General features: G+C 35.9%; 1 protein-coding gene across 6 annotated transcripts in view; it reads left to right on the top strand.

The window, feature by feature from the left end:
• PTPRK (protein tyrosine phosphatase receptor type K) overlaps nucleotides 1-22,159 on the top strand; it is a 403,334-nt gene that overhangs the window by 366,507 nt on the left and 14,668 nt on the right. For 3 of the 6 annotated variants that reach the window (XM_064508960.1, XM_064508965.1, XM_064508964.1), the window contains 9 exons: nucleotides 102-240; nucleotides 7,116-7,276; nucleotides 9,446-9,481; nucleotides 13,682-13,866; nucleotides 15,246-15,333; nucleotides 16,365-16,441; nucleotides 19,055-19,091; nucleotides 20,829-20,926; nucleotides 21,633-21,749. In XM_064508960.1, the coding sequence (XP_064365030.1) occupies nucleotides 102-240; nucleotides 7,116-7,276; nucleotides 9,446-9,481; nucleotides 13,682-13,866; nucleotides 15,246-15,333; nucleotides 16,365-16,441; nucleotides 19,055-19,091; nucleotides 20,829-20,926; nucleotides 21,633-21,749 (938 nt within the window). The remainder of the gene's footprint in view (nucleotides 1-101; nucleotides 241-7,115; nucleotides 7,277-9,445; nucleotides 9,482-13,681; nucleotides 13,867-15,245; nucleotides 15,334-16,364; nucleotides 16,442-19,054; nucleotides 19,092-20,828; nucleotides 20,927-21,632; nucleotides 21,750-22,159) is intronic. The other 3 variants (XM_064508961.1, XM_064508963.1, XM_064508962.1) reach the window with 3 other exon arrangements.

Here is a 22,159-nt window from a genome sequence, read left to right as displayed (position 1 = left end):
ACTCTATTAGCATACACACGTTTTTGGAAATTATTGCCAGTGATAATTTTCAAGTCTCTAGTACTTGTACATTTAAGCAACTTCTTTTTTGATTCATTTAGCAGCAGCAACAGAAGAACCTGAGGTGATTCCAGATCCTGCTAAACAGACAGATCGAGTGGTGAAAATAGCAGGAATAAGCGCTGGAATTCTGGTATTCATCCTGCTTCTCCTCGTTGTCATATTGATCGTCAAAAAAAGGTAAGAAAATTTTCTGTGCCGGTATCTCTTTCCCCCCTTCCCCCCCCCATGTCAAACAATGATAACTAAATGGTTCTTTTTTACAGGTCATTTAAAAAAAAAATTCAGGAGCAATAACTGACATTTAGCTTTTGGATGGGTTCTTTATATTTCCTGTTGTTTCTCCTCTGATTCTTGTAATGGATATACAGAGAGGATTATTTTATATTTGGGATCTACTAGCTATCCATTTTCTCACATTTACTCATTTCCAAGGAGTTTTAAATTGGAGTTGGGTGAATGTACAGTATATTAAAATAGGTAGAATTAAATGGATCCTTTTTTTGGGGGGGGGAGGGGAGGAAGAACTTATTGTACTTTTCATATTGTAATCACCTGATGAATTCGATCTTTTTATATGCAGCTCTAATGAATTATTTTTATCCGTATGTTGTCCAACTTGCAAAATAATGTAATTTTATACCTTTCTGCTCTTGTAAACCTACACTTTTTTCTTAAAAATCATACTACCTCACTATAGAATTAGCTAGTGAGTCCTTAATGCATGAAATTGTTTAAAAGTGTATTAATCTGAATGAATTTTAATTTTTAGTTCATTCCTAGAAAATAATCAATAGCGCCATCTTCTGGAATTATAAAGTGTTAACTCAGCACTAAGCACAAATATGTGTAAATTGTGCTACACTATTGCTTGTTCAATTTTTAAAAGAATGTTGGCTTTCCAGTACTTGTGACCCTTTTAACCTGCCATGAAATTTCATAATCCAGTTCTTTAAATCTGTATTCATAACATTGTAGCTACTAATATGAACAGATTTCTGTGCACCCTTTCTTCTGTCCAGTCCCTTTCACAATGCCCAAACTGATTGATCTTGGAGAGAGTGAGAGCTTTGTCTTCCAGTGGTTTGTGCATTGCATTCCTTTTCCTTTTGCAGAATTCTTAATAAAGAATATATCTGAAAATGTTGCAATGTTGCTTAGAAATGTAGCTTTCCATTATTTTTAAAGATTAAGAAAACATTAAAATTGTGCCTAAGATCATACTGTATGTTGTGATTACTGGTTTCCATTAGATTTTTTTAATTTATTGCCTCTTTACAATTATCCCTGGAGATATATAACTTGGAGAAGAAACGTCTGCATTAGAAACATTAGGTATGCCTATAGTGTTCTGTGTTAGTTAGCTACATATGTGATTTTTCCCAAAAGTGCTTTTACTTTTCTCTGTTTACCTCTGTGGTTGAGAATTAACACATATGCAAAAGATCCAGCTCATCATATGCAAAAAGACATACAATCAGGCAATCTATTTGCACAACTTCTGAAGAACAAAAACAAGAAGTTGTTTTTCAGCTTTCAGGAAGAAATATCTATTTTATGTAATTTTTGCAAGATATGGGCTGGGGAGTATCATCTTCTCGCTGTATGTTGCAGAGGTCCCCTTGTGTTTAATAAAAGACTGTGGGTGGGTGTGTGGCGGGGGGGGGGGAGGTGCGTGACTACCACTGTATATTGTCAGTCACTTCCAGATGGGATTGACTGGCTTTGCAGGTTAAAAAAAAAAAAAAAAAAAAAAAAAAAAAAAAGTAAACATTAATTGCGTTCTTGTTTACTTTCCTTTTTACTTCTTGCATTCAGAGTCCTTTTAGACTTGTACTTTCACTATTGAATTGTTTGATGAAAGTAATTTTGTCAGTGAAATGATACTTTAAATATTTCCATTTTTCCCCCCTTCCCTTCTCTGAAGCAGGCAGTACCCTGTTAGAAATGCTACTTGATCATCTTTCTAAAGTACATAACATACCTAAACGCCTGTACTATTTTGCATTCAAAGTACGTGGAAAATTAACCTGTTTAATGAATCTTTAATGTCTGGTAATTTTTCATCGTGATAGTTTAATTGGTTGTCTATTGAGTATATTATAGGTGTGTCATTCCCCCCCCCCCCCCTTAGAGAAAGTGGGCAATTTTTTTATATTCGCTTTAGTCAAGGTCACTTATAAGAAGTGTAGCAAACCTTTGTATACCAGAGTTAATTCAGTCCATCTAGAGAATCGGAGCAAGTTATATAATAAGGCCAGGAACAGTTGTAATAACACTGACACATTCACACATACGTAAACACACTTCAGTTAGTTGTGGTGGGACTGAAAACTGATAGTTTTAATCATCTGTAGCATACATATCCACTGATCCATAATGTAGTATCCCTTTTGGTACCTGAATTGACCACGACTTATTACATGGAAAAGTCAGTAAAGATGGTTTATGCATTTTCATTGGTTTATTAAGTCTCATGCACCTACATAGATACCTAAATCTGATTAAATGCGGCATTACATTTCATTGAAAAATGAAGTACTAAGCAGTTTTATTCATGAGCTTGAGATGTTTTATGCTTTGCCTGATCATTTTGTACAAATTGGTTTGAAGTTCTACTGAATGAGATTCTCACCAGCTCTTACAGAGTTTTACTTGAGTAATCAAACCAACTAAGAAAAGGGATACTGCATCTTTAATGAGCAATGCCATTTTTATTTTTTAATCATTGTTGGACTATTTCGAAGTGTACTTTATTTCCTTCCATTTGTTTACCTTCCATATTTTTAATGCTTAGCACGAATACATCAGCATTTCCAATTGTAAGATTTTAAAATATAAAACGTTTGCATTCAGGAAATGTGTGGTATATATGTCAGTACACACATGTATCAGTTGTAAACGTGCATTCCCTATAATGTGTGTACTCATATAGCTACATACAATACATATACAAACATATATGTATGCACCTGTGTACTGATAAAGACTTTAAAATGAATGATATGAAATTTAGCTGTTCTGATTAAATATATTTATTAATTTAATCTTTATTTTTTGTAACTGAAAAGTAAAAAGCACCATTTACTGCACAAGATTTGTACACAGCTGTTCATTTGTCATGACATTTAGGTGGTAGTCACTATATTACGCTGAACTGCATGTTGAAAATACACGATCCATTTAATTTTCAAATTTTTGGCAATAAGTGAAATCTCAGCATGTAATTTTCTCAAGTGATTTTTCTAAAAACCAAATCATTTTTATGTGCTAGTGTATTTTTTTTAATTGCATGGCAAAATAAGGCTAGTTGATGCATGAGCAAGTTGAATTGCTAACCAAACAAACATGATTTTTTTAATTTTTTTTTAAACGCACATTTCTCTGCTTTATTGAATGTGACAGAGTCACGCTTTTCATTCACCATTGCTTCTCTTTTTCCACTGTCTGTGATTTGCTTGCCAGGAGGAGCTACTATTCTTACTCCTACTATCTGTAAGTAGAATACGGGTGACTTACTATTTTTTGTGTTCTAAAGATGCAGTATCTCTTTTTTTAAAAAAAATATAGTCTTTATAATTTTCCTAAAGTTTTATTGATAGTTACCCTTCATTAGTGTCAGGTTTGAAAAAAGATTGCTTGTGTCATTGTTTCTGTTATTCTTACCTTGTTTTATTTATTTATTTATTTATTTATTACTGTATATTGAGACTTTTGCTTTTTGCTAGTTTTTCCCATAGCTATCATTTTAGTTGATTGTAATCATGATTTAATTTGCATTATGATTCACAGTGACACATCACACTAAAAATATATCATAATGGCTACTCCATTTATTAGCTAGATAACTCTGCTTGTAGATCACACATTATTCTTTCTTAATATGCCAGTTGAAAAGTGGTCCTACACAGCACTTTTTCTATGCAAATCATAGGCAGATGTCAGACCTTTATAAATGGGTCTCTATCCTACCAGTGGAAGAGCAGCATGTCTGCTGCTCCAGGTAGCAACATTTTTGGTTTTTTATTTTTTACAGAAAGGTCTTCTGTACAGAGATCTTCATCTGTTGCTTGTCAGGTGCTCTGCACACACGTTTTAAAGCATGGATCTTAACTGTATAGCATTGGCTTGCAGAAAGTTCTGCTTCAGTGTAGCAAAATTGAATTGTCTGTTTGTGTTGACTAAATGAGTTTTTGTAAGGGCTGCAATTGTTTTGGCTGTAACTGAGCAAAGCAGTTGCACACATTCTTAATTTTAAATAAATGCTTAAAGCCCTTGACTTCAGAGAAGGATCTAAGAATGCACTCAAATACTTTGATGAACTGGTGGTGTCTGATAATGATGCTCTTCCACGGTTTTAAGCAGATTAGTTGACTTCTTTAAATAAACTTAAAACTAAAAAAGCTAAGCTGGCTTAGCTAACTGCCAGTCCCTGTTTATTGTAACAAATTATAATTTCCTTGTTAAATAACAATTGCTTCAACCAGAGATAATTAACCGCACAGTTTCATACTATGATAGAGCACTTTTCCCCTCTAGCTCCCACTGAACCACCCACCTGCACAGGTTCGGGCAGTTGGATCCCTTAACACATAATGAGAATCATTTACACTTCTCTCAGCCTCCAGTACTTGCATAATGATTTGCTTAACTATTCTGAAGCATAGATTGCATGTGCCTTTAGCTGAATGAGGGAAGAAAAAAAGTGCTTTAAAAAAAAAAATCAAACCAACAGGGAGTCAGGAGCTGTTAAGCAATAAAACTGTCCTTACATCTCCCAGCTTTGGGTTGCGGTGCTGCAACACAATAGGCCTTTTTAGAAGTTGAAGCAGAGCATAAGAATTAGAAACTAGCTACTGTAATAAGCTAATATCTTGAAAGCATTAATGGCTGTTGGTTTATTTAGCATAGCTAGCAAGTTTCGTTACAAAGTGATGCTTCAAAGAGGGGCTTAATATAGTTGAGAGATGAGATGTAACAGTCTTTTTGTTCTATTCCTGAGGTGGCTTTAGAAAAATAGGATCTTTACAAGTGAGAGATGCTTTCAGTGTATGGAGAATATCTGAAGGGCTTTGAAACTTAAACAGTCTGAACTAGAAATGCCAGTTTTGTGAAAGTTTTAATAGTATTAGAACCCAGTTATAAAGCTCAAGCAGTTTCTGTTTGGGAAGTTTTATTTGTATTCATTTAAAACATTTGTTCAACCAGAGTACTGTTTAAACCAACTTTTCTTAAGTGTTCCAAAGATGAACATCTGGAGTAAAAAATACAGCATTTTAGGGGGACATCTAGCTGCCATTCATTTTCATTTTTCACTGAACAACTAGTATATACAGAATTCTGATGTACCATACAAGGCTTTGATGAAAAATAATAGGTTTAGAAACCACCTTTGATATTTCTGTAACACGAGTGTCATTAAGTAGTAATTAACCAAGTAGTCAATCTGTAAAAAGTTTTTTACAAAAAATTAAGACTCAGAGTTTGATTAATGAAGGAATATTCATTATTCTCAGGCATGCCTTGCTTTGTCCATCTATAGTCTGCTTTGTGGCCCCTATGTTGAACCAAGACCATTAAATCAAGAAACAGCCCTCTAACGCAGGGGAAGAAAACTGTGCAAAACAAAGTGCCTCCCTCCCCCAGAGAAGAGCACAGGTCATTTCCCTGTTTTCTGTGAATGTCCCAGGATGTGAGAAATGCATGAATTGATTATGTATCCTAGTATTCTTTTTGTCAACTATTCAAATGCAGCACAGAGTATTAGAAGTTATCAGAGAATAGGAGAAAGAGCTAGCAGTCCTTTTATCCAGAGAAATGTAAGATAAGCACTGTAAGAACACTTGACAGGATATTTGATTATATTTTATGCAGAAAAAGCTTATGAAGCTAAGCTGTGTTTTAAAGATATATTTTTGAGAATGCATTATTTTCAATGAAGATTGTCTCTTATGTGGTGTCCAATTTATCCAAATAAGCAAGTTGGTTATCTATTATATTGCAATCAAAGCTTCAGACGAAAATAGGAAGAAGAGATTGAGTACAAAATAATCTAATGTATGTTACAGATTCCTAAAGAGTGAAGGTGCACTTTACACTAATATTTCTCTGATGAATACTACTTGAGATACATACTTCAAGAGCATTAGACTTAAAATGATAATTAAAGTCTGCTGCCTGCTTCCATCTGACTTCTAAGGACAGTGAAAGTCACTTCCAGTTCTTCATCAAAAGGAAAGAATTGAGAGATATTTCCTAAGAGCGCCCTCTAAAGGCACTGGTTGTTAATTTGAGGGTTTAGTTATACAGCTTAGCATGGTACTGATGTAGCTCTGATAAATTCAGAGTATAGTCTGTTAATGCTAAAATTTAAAATGTTCCCAAACTGCATGGTAGACTTTTTTTTAATTTTTTTTATAAGAAAAAAAGCTTAGTGTCAGGAACAAATGTTCCTGATATTATGTGATATCATGTGAAATCTTGCATACTAGATGGGAGGAACAACTTTTAACATAAAAGGTAATATGTATCCATACTGAATAATTACATTTGTTTTATAGTATTTAGTATTTATAGTTTCATAGTATTTTTTGGCTAACAAAGTAATTTAGGTGGTTAAATGGTTTCTTCCTAACAAGGAAAGCAAATGGAATGAATTATCCATTTATAAAATCAAAACAGATTTAAATGGAGATGGTTGATAAAACTGTATGCACAGATGCTTCTTATTTATCATTTCAGTTAAAATGTAATTATATTCTCTAATTTGTTTATATTAGTATAATTACTTTACAGGAAGAAAAACATTACCAGGGTACAGTAGTTAGAACTTTCTTTACAGTGTTTGTGTGTATATATAAAACACATGATCATGAAATCTTTTATAGCAGGATGCCTAGTTTTATAAATCTCACACTGGAAAATGCGTACCCATGAAAATCAGCCAGACTTTGCAGTCCCTGTTGCTCAGTCAGGGCCATAGATGATTATTATTGTAAGCATCAACATTTCATCAAAAATTAAGGTGCTTTGGGATTTTTTTTTTGGCTGGGCAGCAAACTTGCTAAGAAGCGCAAAGATGCTATGGGGACCACCCGACAAGAGATGACACACATGGTGAATGCGATGGATAGGAGTTATGCTGACCAGAGCACCCTGCATGCAGAAGATCCCCTTTCAATCACATTTATGGACTCTCATAACTTCAGCCCCAGATGTAAGTACAACAGTGATAGATATTCCAGAGTATAGTTGCATGTAGGAACAGGGAAAGCAATTTATTCTACTTTTTCAGGAAAATGATTCTAAACTCTACATATTCTAGGAACTCTGGTAAACACAGAGGTTGGATTTGAAATGTTCATATATTATCTTTATTGGGGTATGGCCAATTATTTAAATATTTTCATGTAATTTGGATATGCACTGGTACTGTTTCTGGAAGCAATCTATTAAATTCTGAAGTACAGTTTTCCCTCATGAGGATATTTAATAGCAGCAAATTAAATATTACTGGTTTATATGATGTCTGTAATGAATAATAATTTGAGGTCTAAATTAATTTCTTTCTTTTGGCAGTCAGGACGTTATAACAGAAGGAAACTGCCAATTCTTATCGCTGTTTTCTGAAGTTTAAGAACAAGCTTGTTGATATATCTTCAGATTTGCTCTGTATTTGTATTTCTTTATTGTAGACTTGCCAGGTGTCTGGTTTTAACAAAGGCAGTTTGGGTTTCCAAATGTTAAAAGTCTCGGTTAGAGCTACCATTAAAAAGTCCAGCTACACCGGCCCCACAGCATCCTCAGTATGGCTTGCACAAAAGCAAGATCCTCCGCTGACAAATGCTGAATATCTCAGACATAGGGTGTGAGTTACTGAGGGGGCACGACTCTGCTGTGGAGGGGGCAGTAATCGGGCCTTGTCACAGCAGCATAGACTTCTGGGTTTGGCTTTGAACAGATCTAACCAGCTTCTGAATTACGCTGTTTCAGGAATGCCGCCCCTTGTCCCATCTCCCTTCTCCCCCCTCATATCCTGCTTGCAGTCCTTCACATAAGGTTGTTCCTGCCCTTGAGGTTAAGTTCTTTCGTATTCACCATATTGTTATAAGATAAACAGAGTTTGGAGGAGCGTTGTTCTCCAGGTTATTGACGCTTAACAGAGTGGTAATGTTTTAAGTATCCCGAAACCAGTTATACATGGGAGTTTAGTATCAGCCTGTGTTGACCAGATGGGTTTAAGTTCTCCTAATAGTTTTAGTGCACAGTTTGGGCTGGAACTGTTTGAAAATTCTCCAAAGTTTGATGTCTCGTTGTCATTGAAATTTGTGGAGACAGCTTTACAAAGCCAGTTCGATTTGGATTAAGTTGTGGTGGATCCCAGGCAAAGTATCCATCGGGAAGTGCCGTGGCTATTAGCGAGCCAGGGCTGCCAGGCACTTGGGCAGCCTTCTACATGGACTGACATGAAGCCAAGAGCTCGTAAGCCTCAGCCACCACAGCTGTCCTGGTTGGTTGGCAAAGAAGTTTGGCATCACTGTTTTCCAGCTTCCTAGGTATGTGATTTTTTGGATGTTTGAGGATTCAGTTCTCTTGACCGTCCTCTGTTCTGGAGGAAGGAACCCTTGAGGATTCCAGGGTTTCCTGCTCTGGGACAAACTATGAGGCAGAATGCCTGAAAAATGGAAGTCAATTTTGTCTCACACAGCCTTTGATATTTTAATTTTTTGTTCCAGATTGGAACAAAACTGAATTCTGGATTCTGTCATTCCTGTCTAAAACAGCATATTTTTCTCTGCATGGTTCTAGTTATGATACAAATGATAAAATTCTGTGAATTTTGTTCAGACACCTACATCTGTATATCTGTGTTTTTCCTATATTCATCAGGAGAAATATCTTTGGTATTGCACATAGAAAAGCTATTAACTGTAAATATGAATATAATTTTCTGAATTACTTGGAAGACTTTAAAGGAATACCATTTTATTTAGAGAAGAATTGTTCAAATATTATATGAGAGGATGAGTTGAAAAGGAAAGGGGTTGGTTCTATGAATGTGAACCTTTATTATGAAGCAAAAGAACAATAGTAAAGGAGGTGCGCTTTCAAAAACTAAAGTGTATGTGATGTCTTTTTTATTTCATTTCAGTAAGAATCCCTTTGCCTTTATCATTACATTTCTGAAGTCCAAAATCACTGCCTTTCATTCTTCTTTTATTCAGGATGCATTCTGAAACTTTGTATTCTTTTTATTTTTCTGTTGTAACAATATTGATGAGATTTAGTTATCACTTGGAATTTTATTCTAAGTATATTGTTTTTATGGTTAAAAATACACACATTGAGGGTAATATATTTCTTCATGAGCTTTGTTTTCCTGCAGTGCCCAATGATCCACTTGTGCCGACAGCTGTGTTAGGTGAGGACCCTAGTCCTTCATTACCCATTCCTGCATGAGTTTCATCTCCTTGCATGGTTGAATGTAGAAACAGCTTGTTTTATGTAAAAAATAGCTATACTGTTATCAGACAATATTCAACTCTACATTCAGTTTATCAATTCCAAATTAAACTTAGAATGTTTTATTCTAAAAACAGCGTATGCTCTCATTAGGAAATTATTCCTAGTCTGTGCTAACTGAAGAATAAATGAGGAAATAGGTAAATTTGACATACTGAAATATTTCATCACGAAGCATTCAAAGTAATTCCAGATGAACTCACACGTCAAAGTAAAACTCTCCTAAAAGATAGATATAAATAAAATACAGATCCATGTTATTATTTGGCACCCAAAGCTCAATTTTCTAAAGTTACAAGAATTAAAAGAACTAAGAAGAAAAGAGGAAAAATTCTGTAGCGTCCAAGAAGAAACAACAACTTTATTTGTAGATTCTTTACAAATATTCCTGTACTCGTATGTTAATTTTGCATTTCAATTGACTGTAACTAGGAAACACTCTCAACCTTATAAATACTTTAAAAAGAACAGATGTTGGGAGTGGCCAGTCTCTTTATTACTGTGTCACATATAATGCTGAATGCATTTGTTTTAAGAGTTTAAAAAAAAAATACAAAGGTGGAAATGTAATTTGTACCAAGATTTTTGGTGTCATAAATATAATGAATAGTGCAGAATGAAGTATTAAATTTCAGACAGTTGCTGAGGTTATTTTAGGGTAAAAAAAAAAAGTGTCAAGAAGTGGACATGAATATAAATGGAGATTGAAAGTTAGAGCCCTAGAGATGAAGTTTAAAGGGACGTTGAGACAACCTAAACCACCCTCTGATTTGAGAGGGGATAGTATACCTATAATCTAGACTGTTTCTGACAATTGTCTAAGTGGTTTTAAAAATTTTTAGTGAAGAGAATTGTGCTCTTGCAGTGGCATGTTCCAGTGCCTTACTCCTCCTAAAAGCTTCTCCTAACTAGACTAATCTAGACTAAATCTTCATTGCTGTAAATTGAGCCATTTCCTTTGGACAGACTCATAGAAAATGTAGAGAACACATCACTGTCCTTTTAAGTCTTTTACACCTTGAAAGGCTTTCATGTTCTCTTCTTAACTGTCTCTTCTTTCAGTTGAATTAAACGTAGTTTTTTTAGCCAGTATCTTATAGCTGATGCTTTTTCTAAGTTGTGTATCATTCTTTTCCTTTGAATACTTTCTAACTTGTAGCTCTAAGTCTTAAATTTTGATGCCCCAAATCGTGTGCGTTTCTGCAGGAGAAGTCTCAGTACTGAGTAGAGTGGAATAGTTACCCCTCGTGTCCTACTTACAACATCCCCATTACCTGAAACCTATTTTGTCCTTTTTACTGCAGTCATGTTGCTGACTCGTACTGAGCTTGTGATCCGCTAAAATCCCAGTTATCATTAAGTAGTCTGTTACTCCATTTTGTAGTTATGTGTTTGAGTTATTTCTCTTTCCTGTACACATCATGTTGGATTCTTTGTTTAATTCACCCTCCTGATTTGCATTGTTTCTCAAATAATCAAGACAGCTTCTAATTCCGATCTTGTACTTGCGAAGTGCTCATGGTGCCTTCCCACTCAGTGTTCTCGGCCCATTTTATCACTGAATTTTCTATCTTATTGTCCAAGTTATGGGTAAAAATATTGATGCAAAGTAGACCCAGGAGGAGCCTCTGGAGATCTTTATTTTAAAGTGTCCCCTGAGACTGACAGCTGATCATTTTTTGTTACTTTGTGAATGGTCTTTTGTTCTTTTTCCAGCTGGTGTATACTCACCATGTGGAAATTTTATTAAGTCTGTATGCCACCCGTTTCTTTTTGATAATGTTGCAAATTTACATTCTCATGACTGTAATAAATGTCAAGCATGTTAGTGCGTTAGAAAGTTTATAACCATCAGAGCAGTTAGATGCTGGAGCATTTAAGTTCAGGGCCCAAAAAAGCCTAACTAGGTAGTTTAAGAAGAGTTTGTGAAGGGAGATGAAATGACATGGTTGCTTGAAAGAGCAAAGGATTAGATTCTGAATACTGACCAAAATTAAGTATTAATCAACTGAAGAATAGTTTATTTTAAAATGGGTCTTTTCCTAGAATGCTTCTAAGGCTTCTCATAGCTTTTAACATTGTTTCAGGCTCCTAAAATCGGCGTAGGTATAAGGTCCAGTGATACTTGTAACGCTATTGTGAAGTATGTTTTCTGATATCCAAAAGATAATCTGTTGTCTCTACATTGTGACAGGCAACCGTGAATAGCAAGCCCTTGGAATTAGTTGAAGAACAGTTTAATAGTTCCTGCTTGTATTTCCATCTATTGGTGATGGTGGTGGTGTGTGTGTGATAGTCTACTGGTATAAGCAAAGGATTGCTCATTGGAAGAGAGAAAATTTTTCATTAGGTTTACTGAAATAGTGGAGAGAAGCAGACAATATTTTGGGCACCCCATAAAGAATGAGTTGGGTAGCTTTAAGTTTGTTCCTTTTGAACTAGATCAGTGGGCCTTTTCCTTCTCCGTATAAACTTTCCTTTGTTTAACATCACAATACAGTTTACACCTGTTTTTATTTACAGATGAGCAAAATTTTATGGGCCCTAAATTATAGCAAATCTTATTTTATATGAAGCTGTTATTACTTTGTAGCAATACTAGATTTCATTTTCTTCATTTTTAGGTTATTAATGTTGCACTCCATTATGTGTGCATTAGCACTAAGCTAGTATGACAACTTTGCTTTTCGAAGTCTATATCATTACATCGATGGCATAACATGGCCCTTATATTTTTAAAACTGCTTTCATTGTTACCTATTGTGAAGCTTTAACAACTTCTAATGTCATTTTTCTTTTAGTCATTTTCTAATATAGTCCTAAAATAAATTTCTTATGTTCTGTTCACTCATTATTTTTTGCTGCTTCAATGGGTTAAAGTGCCTATTACTGGTAAGTATGCTGCAAGGAATGGGGAGAACTGCAAATCCTGAGGTTGTTTGAAATGTGTATGATTTCCTATGTGTAACATTACTATAAAAAGTGACTGGTACATGTCACTCACATTATTAGGCAGCTTAATGAGGCATAAATGTACTGAATTTAGCAACTTGTGTGACAGTTCAAAGAGTTGGGTTACTTACTAGGAGCTCTCACTTCATACAGCATTAATGAGTTTTGCATTTTTGGCAGAATTGTAGAAAATCTATCCTTGGGTTTTCCATTTTCTTCCTAGACTGTTTTACTTTCTACTCTGAACTACTTCGAATGAAAATGATGGACTGATTGCAGAATCGGTAGCATATGAGCAGAAGCATATGACGGGTCATATACCCACTTCTCATTTCTGTAGTTATTTTCCAAAAAAGTTTTCAATTGGATTTTTTTTCTTCTTATATAAAGTCATTTCACTTGCTGATTGCTAATTTAAAAAAAAAAAAGTTTCACAGAAGGGATTGACTAAATGTGATCACTCCATGCAGTGTTCACATTTGGATTTTAAAGAAGGGATTAGTATAACATAAGCCATTGGAAGAAAGTTCGTTCTTCATGCAGAGTAAAAACTGCAGCTGAACTGAACACACTGTTTTTCTATTTTATTCTCTATTTTCTCCATTTATTCTTTATTTAATTTTTCTGTTAAAGGATTAAAATGACTACTCTGAAGTGTTGATTCTTCTTTCCAAATGGAGAGAGTATTCTGAAGTCCTAGCATAATTGCTTCTGTTTTTCACTGCAATCTCAATATACTTTTCGTTGGCTTTAGATGAATGATGTGCTGATACTGCTACAGAATTATTCTTATTTATTGTTTAAGGTGCAGTATTGCTGTTGATACATACTAGCTGTAAAAAAGTTGCTTTGAGGTGATAGAGACTGGAGTTCCCAAGTACAGGAATGTCGTAAAGTTCTATAGTTTCAAATAAAATGCCCTTCAGACATCTTTATTGCAGGATGAGAAATTGCAAACTTTTGTATGTATTTGCAGTTAAATTCCTTTATGCACTTTACAGTATTTATGTGCTGGATAGTAGTTTGCATTCTCAGAAATCAGATATGCTTTTGAAGGAAGAGGCTTGAAAATAGATGTTGACATGTGTACATCAGCAGGTGCTGTTGCCATGCTGGTACCTAATTTATTGATTTCTTGTAAACACAGATGAAAATCACAGTGCAACAGCAGAGTCCAGTCGCCTTCTGGATGTCCCTCGTTATCTCTGCGAAGGCACAGAATCCCCGTACCAGACTGGGCAGCTGCACCCTGCCATCAGGGTGGCTGATTTACTGCAGCATATTAACCTGATGAAGACCTCTGACAGCTATGGATTTAAGGAGGAATATGAGGTGAGATCTTGAGCAGTTTACTTGCAAAACATTTTGCAAGGAAAAATCCCTTTGAAAGGTACAACTTTTTGTTTGCCTTGAGTTACGAAAGAATGCAACTAAATGTAATGGGATGAATTGAAAAATAAAGAAAGATAAGCAGGCATCAGATTCTTCGATATGTAACCCAAAAGTGAAAAAGTGAGTGGAGTCCCAGTGGTTTGAGCCACTGCAGGTTAGAAGTGCCTGGAAAAAACACTAACTATATTCTTTAAGGCATAGGAGACATGCTGCTGAATCTTTTTGAAGTGTTGTAAGAAGTTGCCACTGTTTTGTCACCATGTTTTAGCTGAAATGCTGTAATTAGTTACATGAGCGCTCCCTACTCCTTTTCAGTGCAGGTCGCTTGGGTTAGGTTAAAGTGATGATTTAGCCTGGCCAGTTTTGCACTGCTAGAAGCACTGTAGTGATTTATTACAACATCTTGGTTGGGCAACACTGGGACTGAACTCCATCTGAGAAGCAGTAAAGAAGTGCCGAGGGCAGTAACTTCTTTAAAAGCTCTAATTAGACCTGCCTGAGCATGTCTGCTTAAATCCTTAAATTAAAAATGAAAACAAAAATTTCCCAGCACTGAAGGTGAAAGATAAGTTCAGGCTCATTTCACTTCTGATCTCTGACTCTGTTGAGATTCTGCAGGGTTAGAATATGAGGCAGTAAAATGTGAATGATACTGCCAAGATCACATGCAATACAGCTAGGTTTAAAATGAGTTTTATCTGAGTAGGTAATCTGTTGTGATTCAATTTTGAACCTTCTCTCCTTCCAAAAGCTCTCTCTCCTGTAACATAAGGCCTGGAATAAATAAATATGTGGTTTTTAAATAAGATTATTTTCTTTTCCTCTCTTTACTTAAATATACTTCCTTATGCTCTGCCTAACTTTAGTGCTGAGCGCAAGTATCAACTGAGGGGACGTATCAAGCTGGGGGGAAAGTTGTCCCTCATTCCATTTAAGGTGTTGCCTGCTTTCTATTGTCTAACCACACATGACATCTTTGCCCTGACTTGGGCTTCTGAAGGCACATTAAAGTTTTGCTTCTATGGCTATTGTGTACTTTCTGAAATTGCCCTGTCCAGCTCAAGATAACAGAGCAGCTGGAGGAGAGAGTATTATAGGCCTGCAACAGCTGTAAAATATCTATGGGCAGGGAAGAAAAAGCTGAGGAGGAACCCTTTTGTTGTAGATATATTTCTGTATTACGGTGCAGTCCAGGTGACCAGGGCAGAAAAGCAAACCTGAGCTTCCTTTATGGCAGAGTAGTTCTTTTAACCTGTATGTTAAATTTAGTGGAAAGTTAACAGTCCCAATGTTTTCTTTCGGAACATTTTTATTTATAGAGTTTTTTTGAGGGACAGTCGGCTTCTTGGGATGTTGCTAAGAAGGATCAAAACAGAACAAAGAACCGCTATGGAAACATCATAGCATGTAAGTATCAGCATGCTTGCTTTTACTGATAGACATAGTCATGTATTACCTGAGCGGTGTTCTCTTTCTTGAAAAATGTATGGTGGCTTACTGCCTCAATCAGGGTAAGGATGACAGTGCCTTTTCCAGAGTGTTTGTTGTCCTTCAGACACTTAGGTTAGTTCAGGTTTCTTCCTTTTATGATTTGGATTGAAGTTCACATTTTTATCTCTGTCGTACAAGCTGTGGTGTACATGTGACAACACTCATTTGGATGCTAATTCTGTGGTAGTTTTCCACAGGTATAATTTATTTCAGGTTATTCTGACTGCTTCAAAACTTTTCATGCTTTCTGTGATTTATAGCTGATGTGATTTATATGATTTATAGCTGATACATCTGAATTGCAGTTGTTTAAAAGCAGCACGTTTTACAGAGGTGATTAAGATGGGAGAGTTCTGACTCCTGTCTACAGGCGTAAAGTGTCGATAGCTCAGATTCATCCTCTGGGATAATGCAGTTTATTACTGTTTTACAAAGGCAATTGAACACATAGGAATGAAGTTACTGGAGAAGCTGCTGAGCTGATGGTGCTACCCGTTAATCAAATCCAGGTGATTGAAAGTGTGTTGCTGATGGCTACTCTGTGACTTTTTTTTTTTTTTTTTTTAATGTATCACTGTAAACTTAAACAGGCTGGGGTGGAAGTAAAGAAGCAGTAGTCAGGACTTCGGGATTTCTGGATTGCCCTTGGTGCAGCTGATTTTGAAAGAGACTTTGAGCAAGTGGTGTGGGTTCTTTGTGTCTGTTTACTACATGTAATGGTGTGGCACCTGTCAGCTACACTTAATGAAGCATAATTAAATGTTTTTGAAGTAATTGAAGACCTCAGGCAAAATGGTTCTTTGCAGTTCTGTGTAAACACTTACCATTTAAGGGTTGTAAATAGGTGCTTATACCAACTGTTTTTGGCTTTCTAGACAACTTTCTGTAATATGTCTCTTTCAAGTGTGATTTTTAGGTGACACCATAACTGCTTTTGGTTTTTACAGATGACCACTCCAGGGTGATTTTGCAGCCTGTTGAGGATGATCCGTCTTCAGATTACATTAATGCCAACTACATAGATGTGAGTGGATTGTACAGCTTTCTCTTTCATTTTGCCAGCTTCTATGTGAAACTTTTTGCATGTTATGCCTAGAAATTTATTGAAAGCTTTCTTTTATTAAGAACAAAATGTACACTTTCCTTGTTCTACGTCCTAGTACTCACTGACATTGTTGTGCTTTCTTTCACATCTGACTTTGGTTTGGGCTGTAGATTTGGCTGTACAGGGATGTAAGTACCACTATATGTGAATAACGGCATCCTATTGTAAATATTTAATATAGATATTGTTATTAATTGCTTTACTCTTCTATTTTTGTCACTAGATATCTATGCATGCCTCATCTAATTTCTCATCTGTTCCCTTTAAAAATGTCCTTTTGTGTGAATATTTTTGTACTTGTTTTGAAAAGATAATTTAGAGTTTTAACATAGCTCTGAATATTGTTAGATAAATGAGATATGCCTCTGTGTTAAAGAAAAGTTGCTGTTCACTGAATTTTTTTTGACAGTTTTGTCTACAAGCTTTTATTTTTCCCTTCCCATTTATGTGTGAGAAGCTGGGTAGTATGCTGTACTGTAGTTCTTTTGAAAATGTATCTTGTGAAGTAGTTGTAATATATGTTGGGGAAGAGGAAGGGATTGATGGCCTTTTGGTTTTTGTCTGTTTTGTTGAAAGGGTTCAGCAATGTAGACAAACGGAATGTTTAGCTGATGTTTGTCTTCGGGTGCCAATTTGGATATTACAAAGTATATATACACAAACATATATATAAATATTTTCAAACATATATATAAATATTTTAAAGTAAGAAAAATTTCGTCACTTCTGCTGCAGAAAAGTATTCTCAAATTTGAAATTCCATACTTCAATTAAAATATTAATTAAAAGAAAAACGCAATAGGAACAGGAAATTTGAACAATTTCTGCTCTGTTTTTATTAACAAGAATACAACTTTATCTAACTGTGGAATTCAAAGTAGTTTGAAAAATACTGAAATAGCTAATGCAAGTGTTCTAAAACACATGACTTTGGTTACTTTTCTTTATAATTTCACCTTACTAATTTGTCCTGTCCACTGTTAGTTTATAAATTATTTAAGACCGTCTAGATCTTTCAGAATATAGAAGATTAGCTACAGGTATAGCACTGCCTTTTTATTTTGATGTTTTTGTATGGCAATCTCTGTGATGTGTGGGCCCACAATGTTTTGCCTAGGGCTTTAAACAAGAGAAGTCTCCCTGATTTGTAATAATTCCTGTTCCCTGAGGACATTGTTTTTCTTATTCAGAAGTAAACAGAATCTCATTACAACCAGAGAAGAAGGCTACAAGTTAAAACTGGCACTCCGCAATTTTAAAGTGACACTTTTACCTTGTTCTGGGAAGCATTACTGAGTGTAAGAAAGCGTAGCCCAGTATTCCGCTTTTGTAATTTGAAGTTAGGGCTTGATCTTAAGAACTCTAGGAGACAATTTTTAGTAATTTCATGTAATCTTGGCTTCTTCTAAAGTCAAGAATAAGATACTCAGAAGTCTTTTCATAAGCCCCAGAGGAAGATGTTCTTGCTCTAGACAGGATAATGAAGCAGTCCCTGGAAAAAGGGTATAAACACCTTGAGTACAGTGAAAACCTTTGGTTTAGCAGCAACAAATGAATGCTAAGGATCCGAGGAGTCAAGATCCCCTGTAATGCAATGCTTGAATCAATTGGCTTAATAAAATTGTAACCTAATAAATAATTGGAGTTATTTCTCTCCCTGTGAAATTCTGTTTTAGTATTGCTGGTGAGAAAACAATAGTTTCCTTGCCTAAAGGGTGACCGTGACACTGGCGCTGGTCAAAATATATTCTCACTGATATCATCGAGAGCAGAATCTCTTTGTCTTGTAGTTTGTGTGTAGATGATTGACACTTAAATCTGTGTGGTATAGCTGGCAGTGGAATATATCCAGCTAACTGGAAAGGCTTGGTTGTGCAAGGCTATCTATATATATGTATGTGTATATTCTTGTGTGTGTATCGTGTACAGTATAATACATGCACACTTTGTATAGCAGTGCAAAATATGTTGCAGAAGATTCTGTTGCTGTAGGACCCTGACTTAGTGCCCATATCACACTGTTCAGCTCTGGCATTGGAAAGATCTGTCACCACTATTTACGGCTTGGGTATATACCTCTTTGTGCCTTGCAATAATTCTTTATTTATAAGAAAAGAAAAGGTGTGTATTCATTTCACATTTGTATGAGTTGGGAATGGTGATTGACTATTGAGATAATCTGGAGGCAAAGATCATTTGTACTAAATTTTAAATAAATGACCCAATGTATTGAGCTGGGGAGATAATGTGAATACGAGACTAATTTATAGGGCTAGTGACCTGTCTAGAATCCCCCTTCCTGGTATGCTACAATGTCTGTTCAAGTTAGATGTTATTTCCATTTTATCTGTTGCCATTCAAACCTTTTCAGTATTAACAGTCTTTTTTGGTTTTGAGCTTCATGCTGCTCTTAAATATTGGTTTGTTCTGAAAAGGTTGTCTAGAGCTAACAATTCTGTAGTATGTTATGCTTTTATTTTCCTCTCTCTGTTAGTAATATGGTATTCAGACCAACTTATATTGCTGTTCTAGGGATATCAGAGACCAAGTCACTACATTGCAACCCAAGGTAAGAATCTGCCAGCATAAGTCAAATCTAATACACGTTCACTGTGATGTTCAACAGAGTTTTGGTAAAATGGGAGTATGTGAAAATAAAGCATATCCAATATTGTGAGTTATCTCCTTGTGTTATGGTAAATCAGCATAGCATGTTCAGATAGAACGTGAATAAATGCAAAAATTGCACTAATTTGTCATGTTAATTAGATATCGAGTAACTCTTTCAGTGATAAATTCAGTTGATAAAGTCGATAGCTATGACTGTAAATTCCAGTTATGAAGATGAATAGAGAAATGAGACACGTGGACAGAGAAGAGAAGAGTTTCAACCTGCCTTGAGACATTTTTCTTCCTGTATTACAATGTATTATTTTACTGTTTAGGGTTTAGTCCAAGACTGAGATTGCGAAGATAGTAATGGTAAATTAACACTATCTCAGCAAATCTGGGTAAAATATGGACAAAGGGGGACAAAGCCTTTTTGTAGAAATAAGACAGGAAAATCTTTATAGTGTAACGCCCTGCTAACAAAAAGGGGGGGTAGAAGAAAAAAGTTACATTTCTATAGAAGTTAGTTATTTCGTATTTCTGATTAAACTTCTCAAAATGAGGAAGAACAAATAACCTGGTCTAATATTGCACTGAAGTATCAGAAGCTGTGAATTAAAGTCAAAATAATTAGATTTAGATGTGTCATTACTTGATCTGTGAGTATAATCAGATAGCTGGCTGGAAATCTCTTGTTGTTTGTGCCTTCAGTTGACCAGGGGTGCTCACAAAAAGATGAACTAAAAGCCGGTTGTAAAGCAGGATGTTTAAAACTGTCCACATTTTCTTTATTTTTGTTACGTGCTCTCTAGAATAGTCTCTTTCTATGGCAGTTCAGTCTACATTGGTATTTTGAGATCTGTTTTAATATGTGAATCATTATGGTGTGTACAGGGCACGCAGGTTTATTGCTGCCTTACTTTGCAGCCTTCGGTCTGGCATAAGAAGGAATGTGTTTGAGTCTTCAGATGTGTGTGCATTAGACACGATACAACTGACAGTACTGCTACACTGTGGTCAGGGACCCATTTCTGAAATGCTTATAGCAATATAAATGCCGCTGCCCCTCACTGGGATGTTTCGTGTCTCTGCAGCAGAGCAGGAGGCAAAGCTTACATGAGTGCTTCCCATTTGCTTCACAGAAAAGTAGTGAAGTTAGTTTAAACACCCTTTGGTGGTAAGTTTAAATGCCCTCCAGTAGCAATTTGTGCCTGCACACTTTGCAGGGAGCGAGGTGGGAAGTGCACGCAGTCTTTTCCACCAGCCTTTCTCACTGATGTTTCACTCCAGTATGCGTACACCTTCCGGCACCATCTGAAGAAACTCGCACTCGGTACTTTATTTAACAAATGTAAAACAAAATTAGGAATTGAACAGTGTGTGACTACGTCTGCAGTTGCGTCCATGTACTTTTCAAGCATGTACTTTTTCAAGCTACTTCTGGTGTTTCACTGCGCGAAACACCTGCTTTTAATATCTTTCAAGTGGTAATTCAGTTAAACTGAGAAGTGTCAGCATTGGTTAGAAATAACAGTATAGTTTAGAAATAACAGTATGATGATGTGGTTTTGCAAAGCTTTCATCTTTGAGCAAATGCATTTGTGTATGTCAACTCCATAAAGTACTGGATTTTATTTTGATTGTTTGCTTTGACTGTTCTATTATTACACAATAATAGCTGGCATTTTTCTTACAGGTCCAGTTCATGAGACTGTATATGATTTTTGGAGAATGATATGGCAGGAGCAATCAGCTTGTGTTGTGATGGTCACGAATTTAGTTGAAGTTGGGAGAGTAAGTTTTCTTCTTTCCTCACCCCCCTCCCTTTTTTATACTACAAGCCAAATAAAAAACCTGCTGACAAATGATACTATTAGCAGAATGTGTGTTCATAGTCGACACATTCTTGAGTGTTAAAGTAGGGTGTAAAAACAAAGCAAACTTTTGAAGAGCCACCACAGGAGACTGATGCACTGTTCCTTTTATGAGTAGTGAGTCTGAATCCAAAATTCAGAATTCAGCAAAAAAGTTTTGTACATTAGGTTGCTCAAACAAGCCTCACAAGTGGATGAGAGAGCAAGTATGCTTCTATATCAGTGGCTAGAAATCAGGAAATTATTTACAGTTTAGTGTTTACTCATCCCTTGGAGAATAATCTAAAATATCTAAGATTACTTACAACAGTTTGATTACTGGTATAAAATGCGTCTCACTTTGACATAAGTGGAAAATGTCTTCCACAGCTCAGCACTAAAGAAAACAGTGCTCATTTAGAAATGAATTGGCATCTGAGTACAGCTGTGTAAAATAGCATAAACTCCTTGCAAATATCGCTTAACTTAACAGAACCACCGTTAGACTTGAGCCATGACAAGTCACTTGAATGCAGGGTCATTTGGGAAATAAGGGCATAAGTGTGGTATAATGCAAAACATGCAATAATGTCTTCTCAAGCTTTTATTTCTCTTTGGTGTAAGATGCTTTTGCGTTTTGTATTTAGGTCAAGTGTTACAAGTATTGGCCTGACGACACAGAAGTTTATGGAGACTTTAAAGTGACTTGTGTAGAGATGGAGCCGCTTGCAGAGTACGTTGTCAGGACATTCACTCTTGGAAGGGTAAGCACATTTCAAAAGGCATCAGTGAAATATTATTCCCTGGCATATGCAGAAGAGTATGCTTCCACGGGATCCTGTAGAAGACCAAATCCCTCTGTCTACTTGAGAGATCCAAAGCATAGGCAGCCTTATCTCAGTGCGGGAGTAATGCGTTGCGTTAGGGCTGTCCAAACATGCATGTCACTGTGGGATTTAGAATTTCCAAAAAGTGCTGACTGCTACCCTCCCCTCTCCTGTATTTGCCTTGTCTCTGTCAGCGAGCATCCGAGCTGGGCTGAAGTACTTGATTATGAACTGTTGTGCCTGTCGTTCATCCCTGCCTGTTCTGTTTTGATAGAAGTGAATGCAGCTGAGTCAATCTCACTTGATCAAAGATTGAAATGAGTCAATATAAGATCTGTGCTACAGTT

This window comes from Dromaius novaehollandiae, chromosome 3 (genome assembly GCF_036370855.1).
Source record: "Dromaius novaehollandiae isolate bDroNov1 chromosome 3, bDroNov1.hap1, whole genome shotgun sequence".
NCBI lineage: Eukaryota > Metazoa > Chordata > Aves > Casuariiformes > Dromaiidae > Dromaius > Dromaius novaehollandiae.
This window is presented reverse-complemented; position numbering and strand designations above follow the sequence as displayed.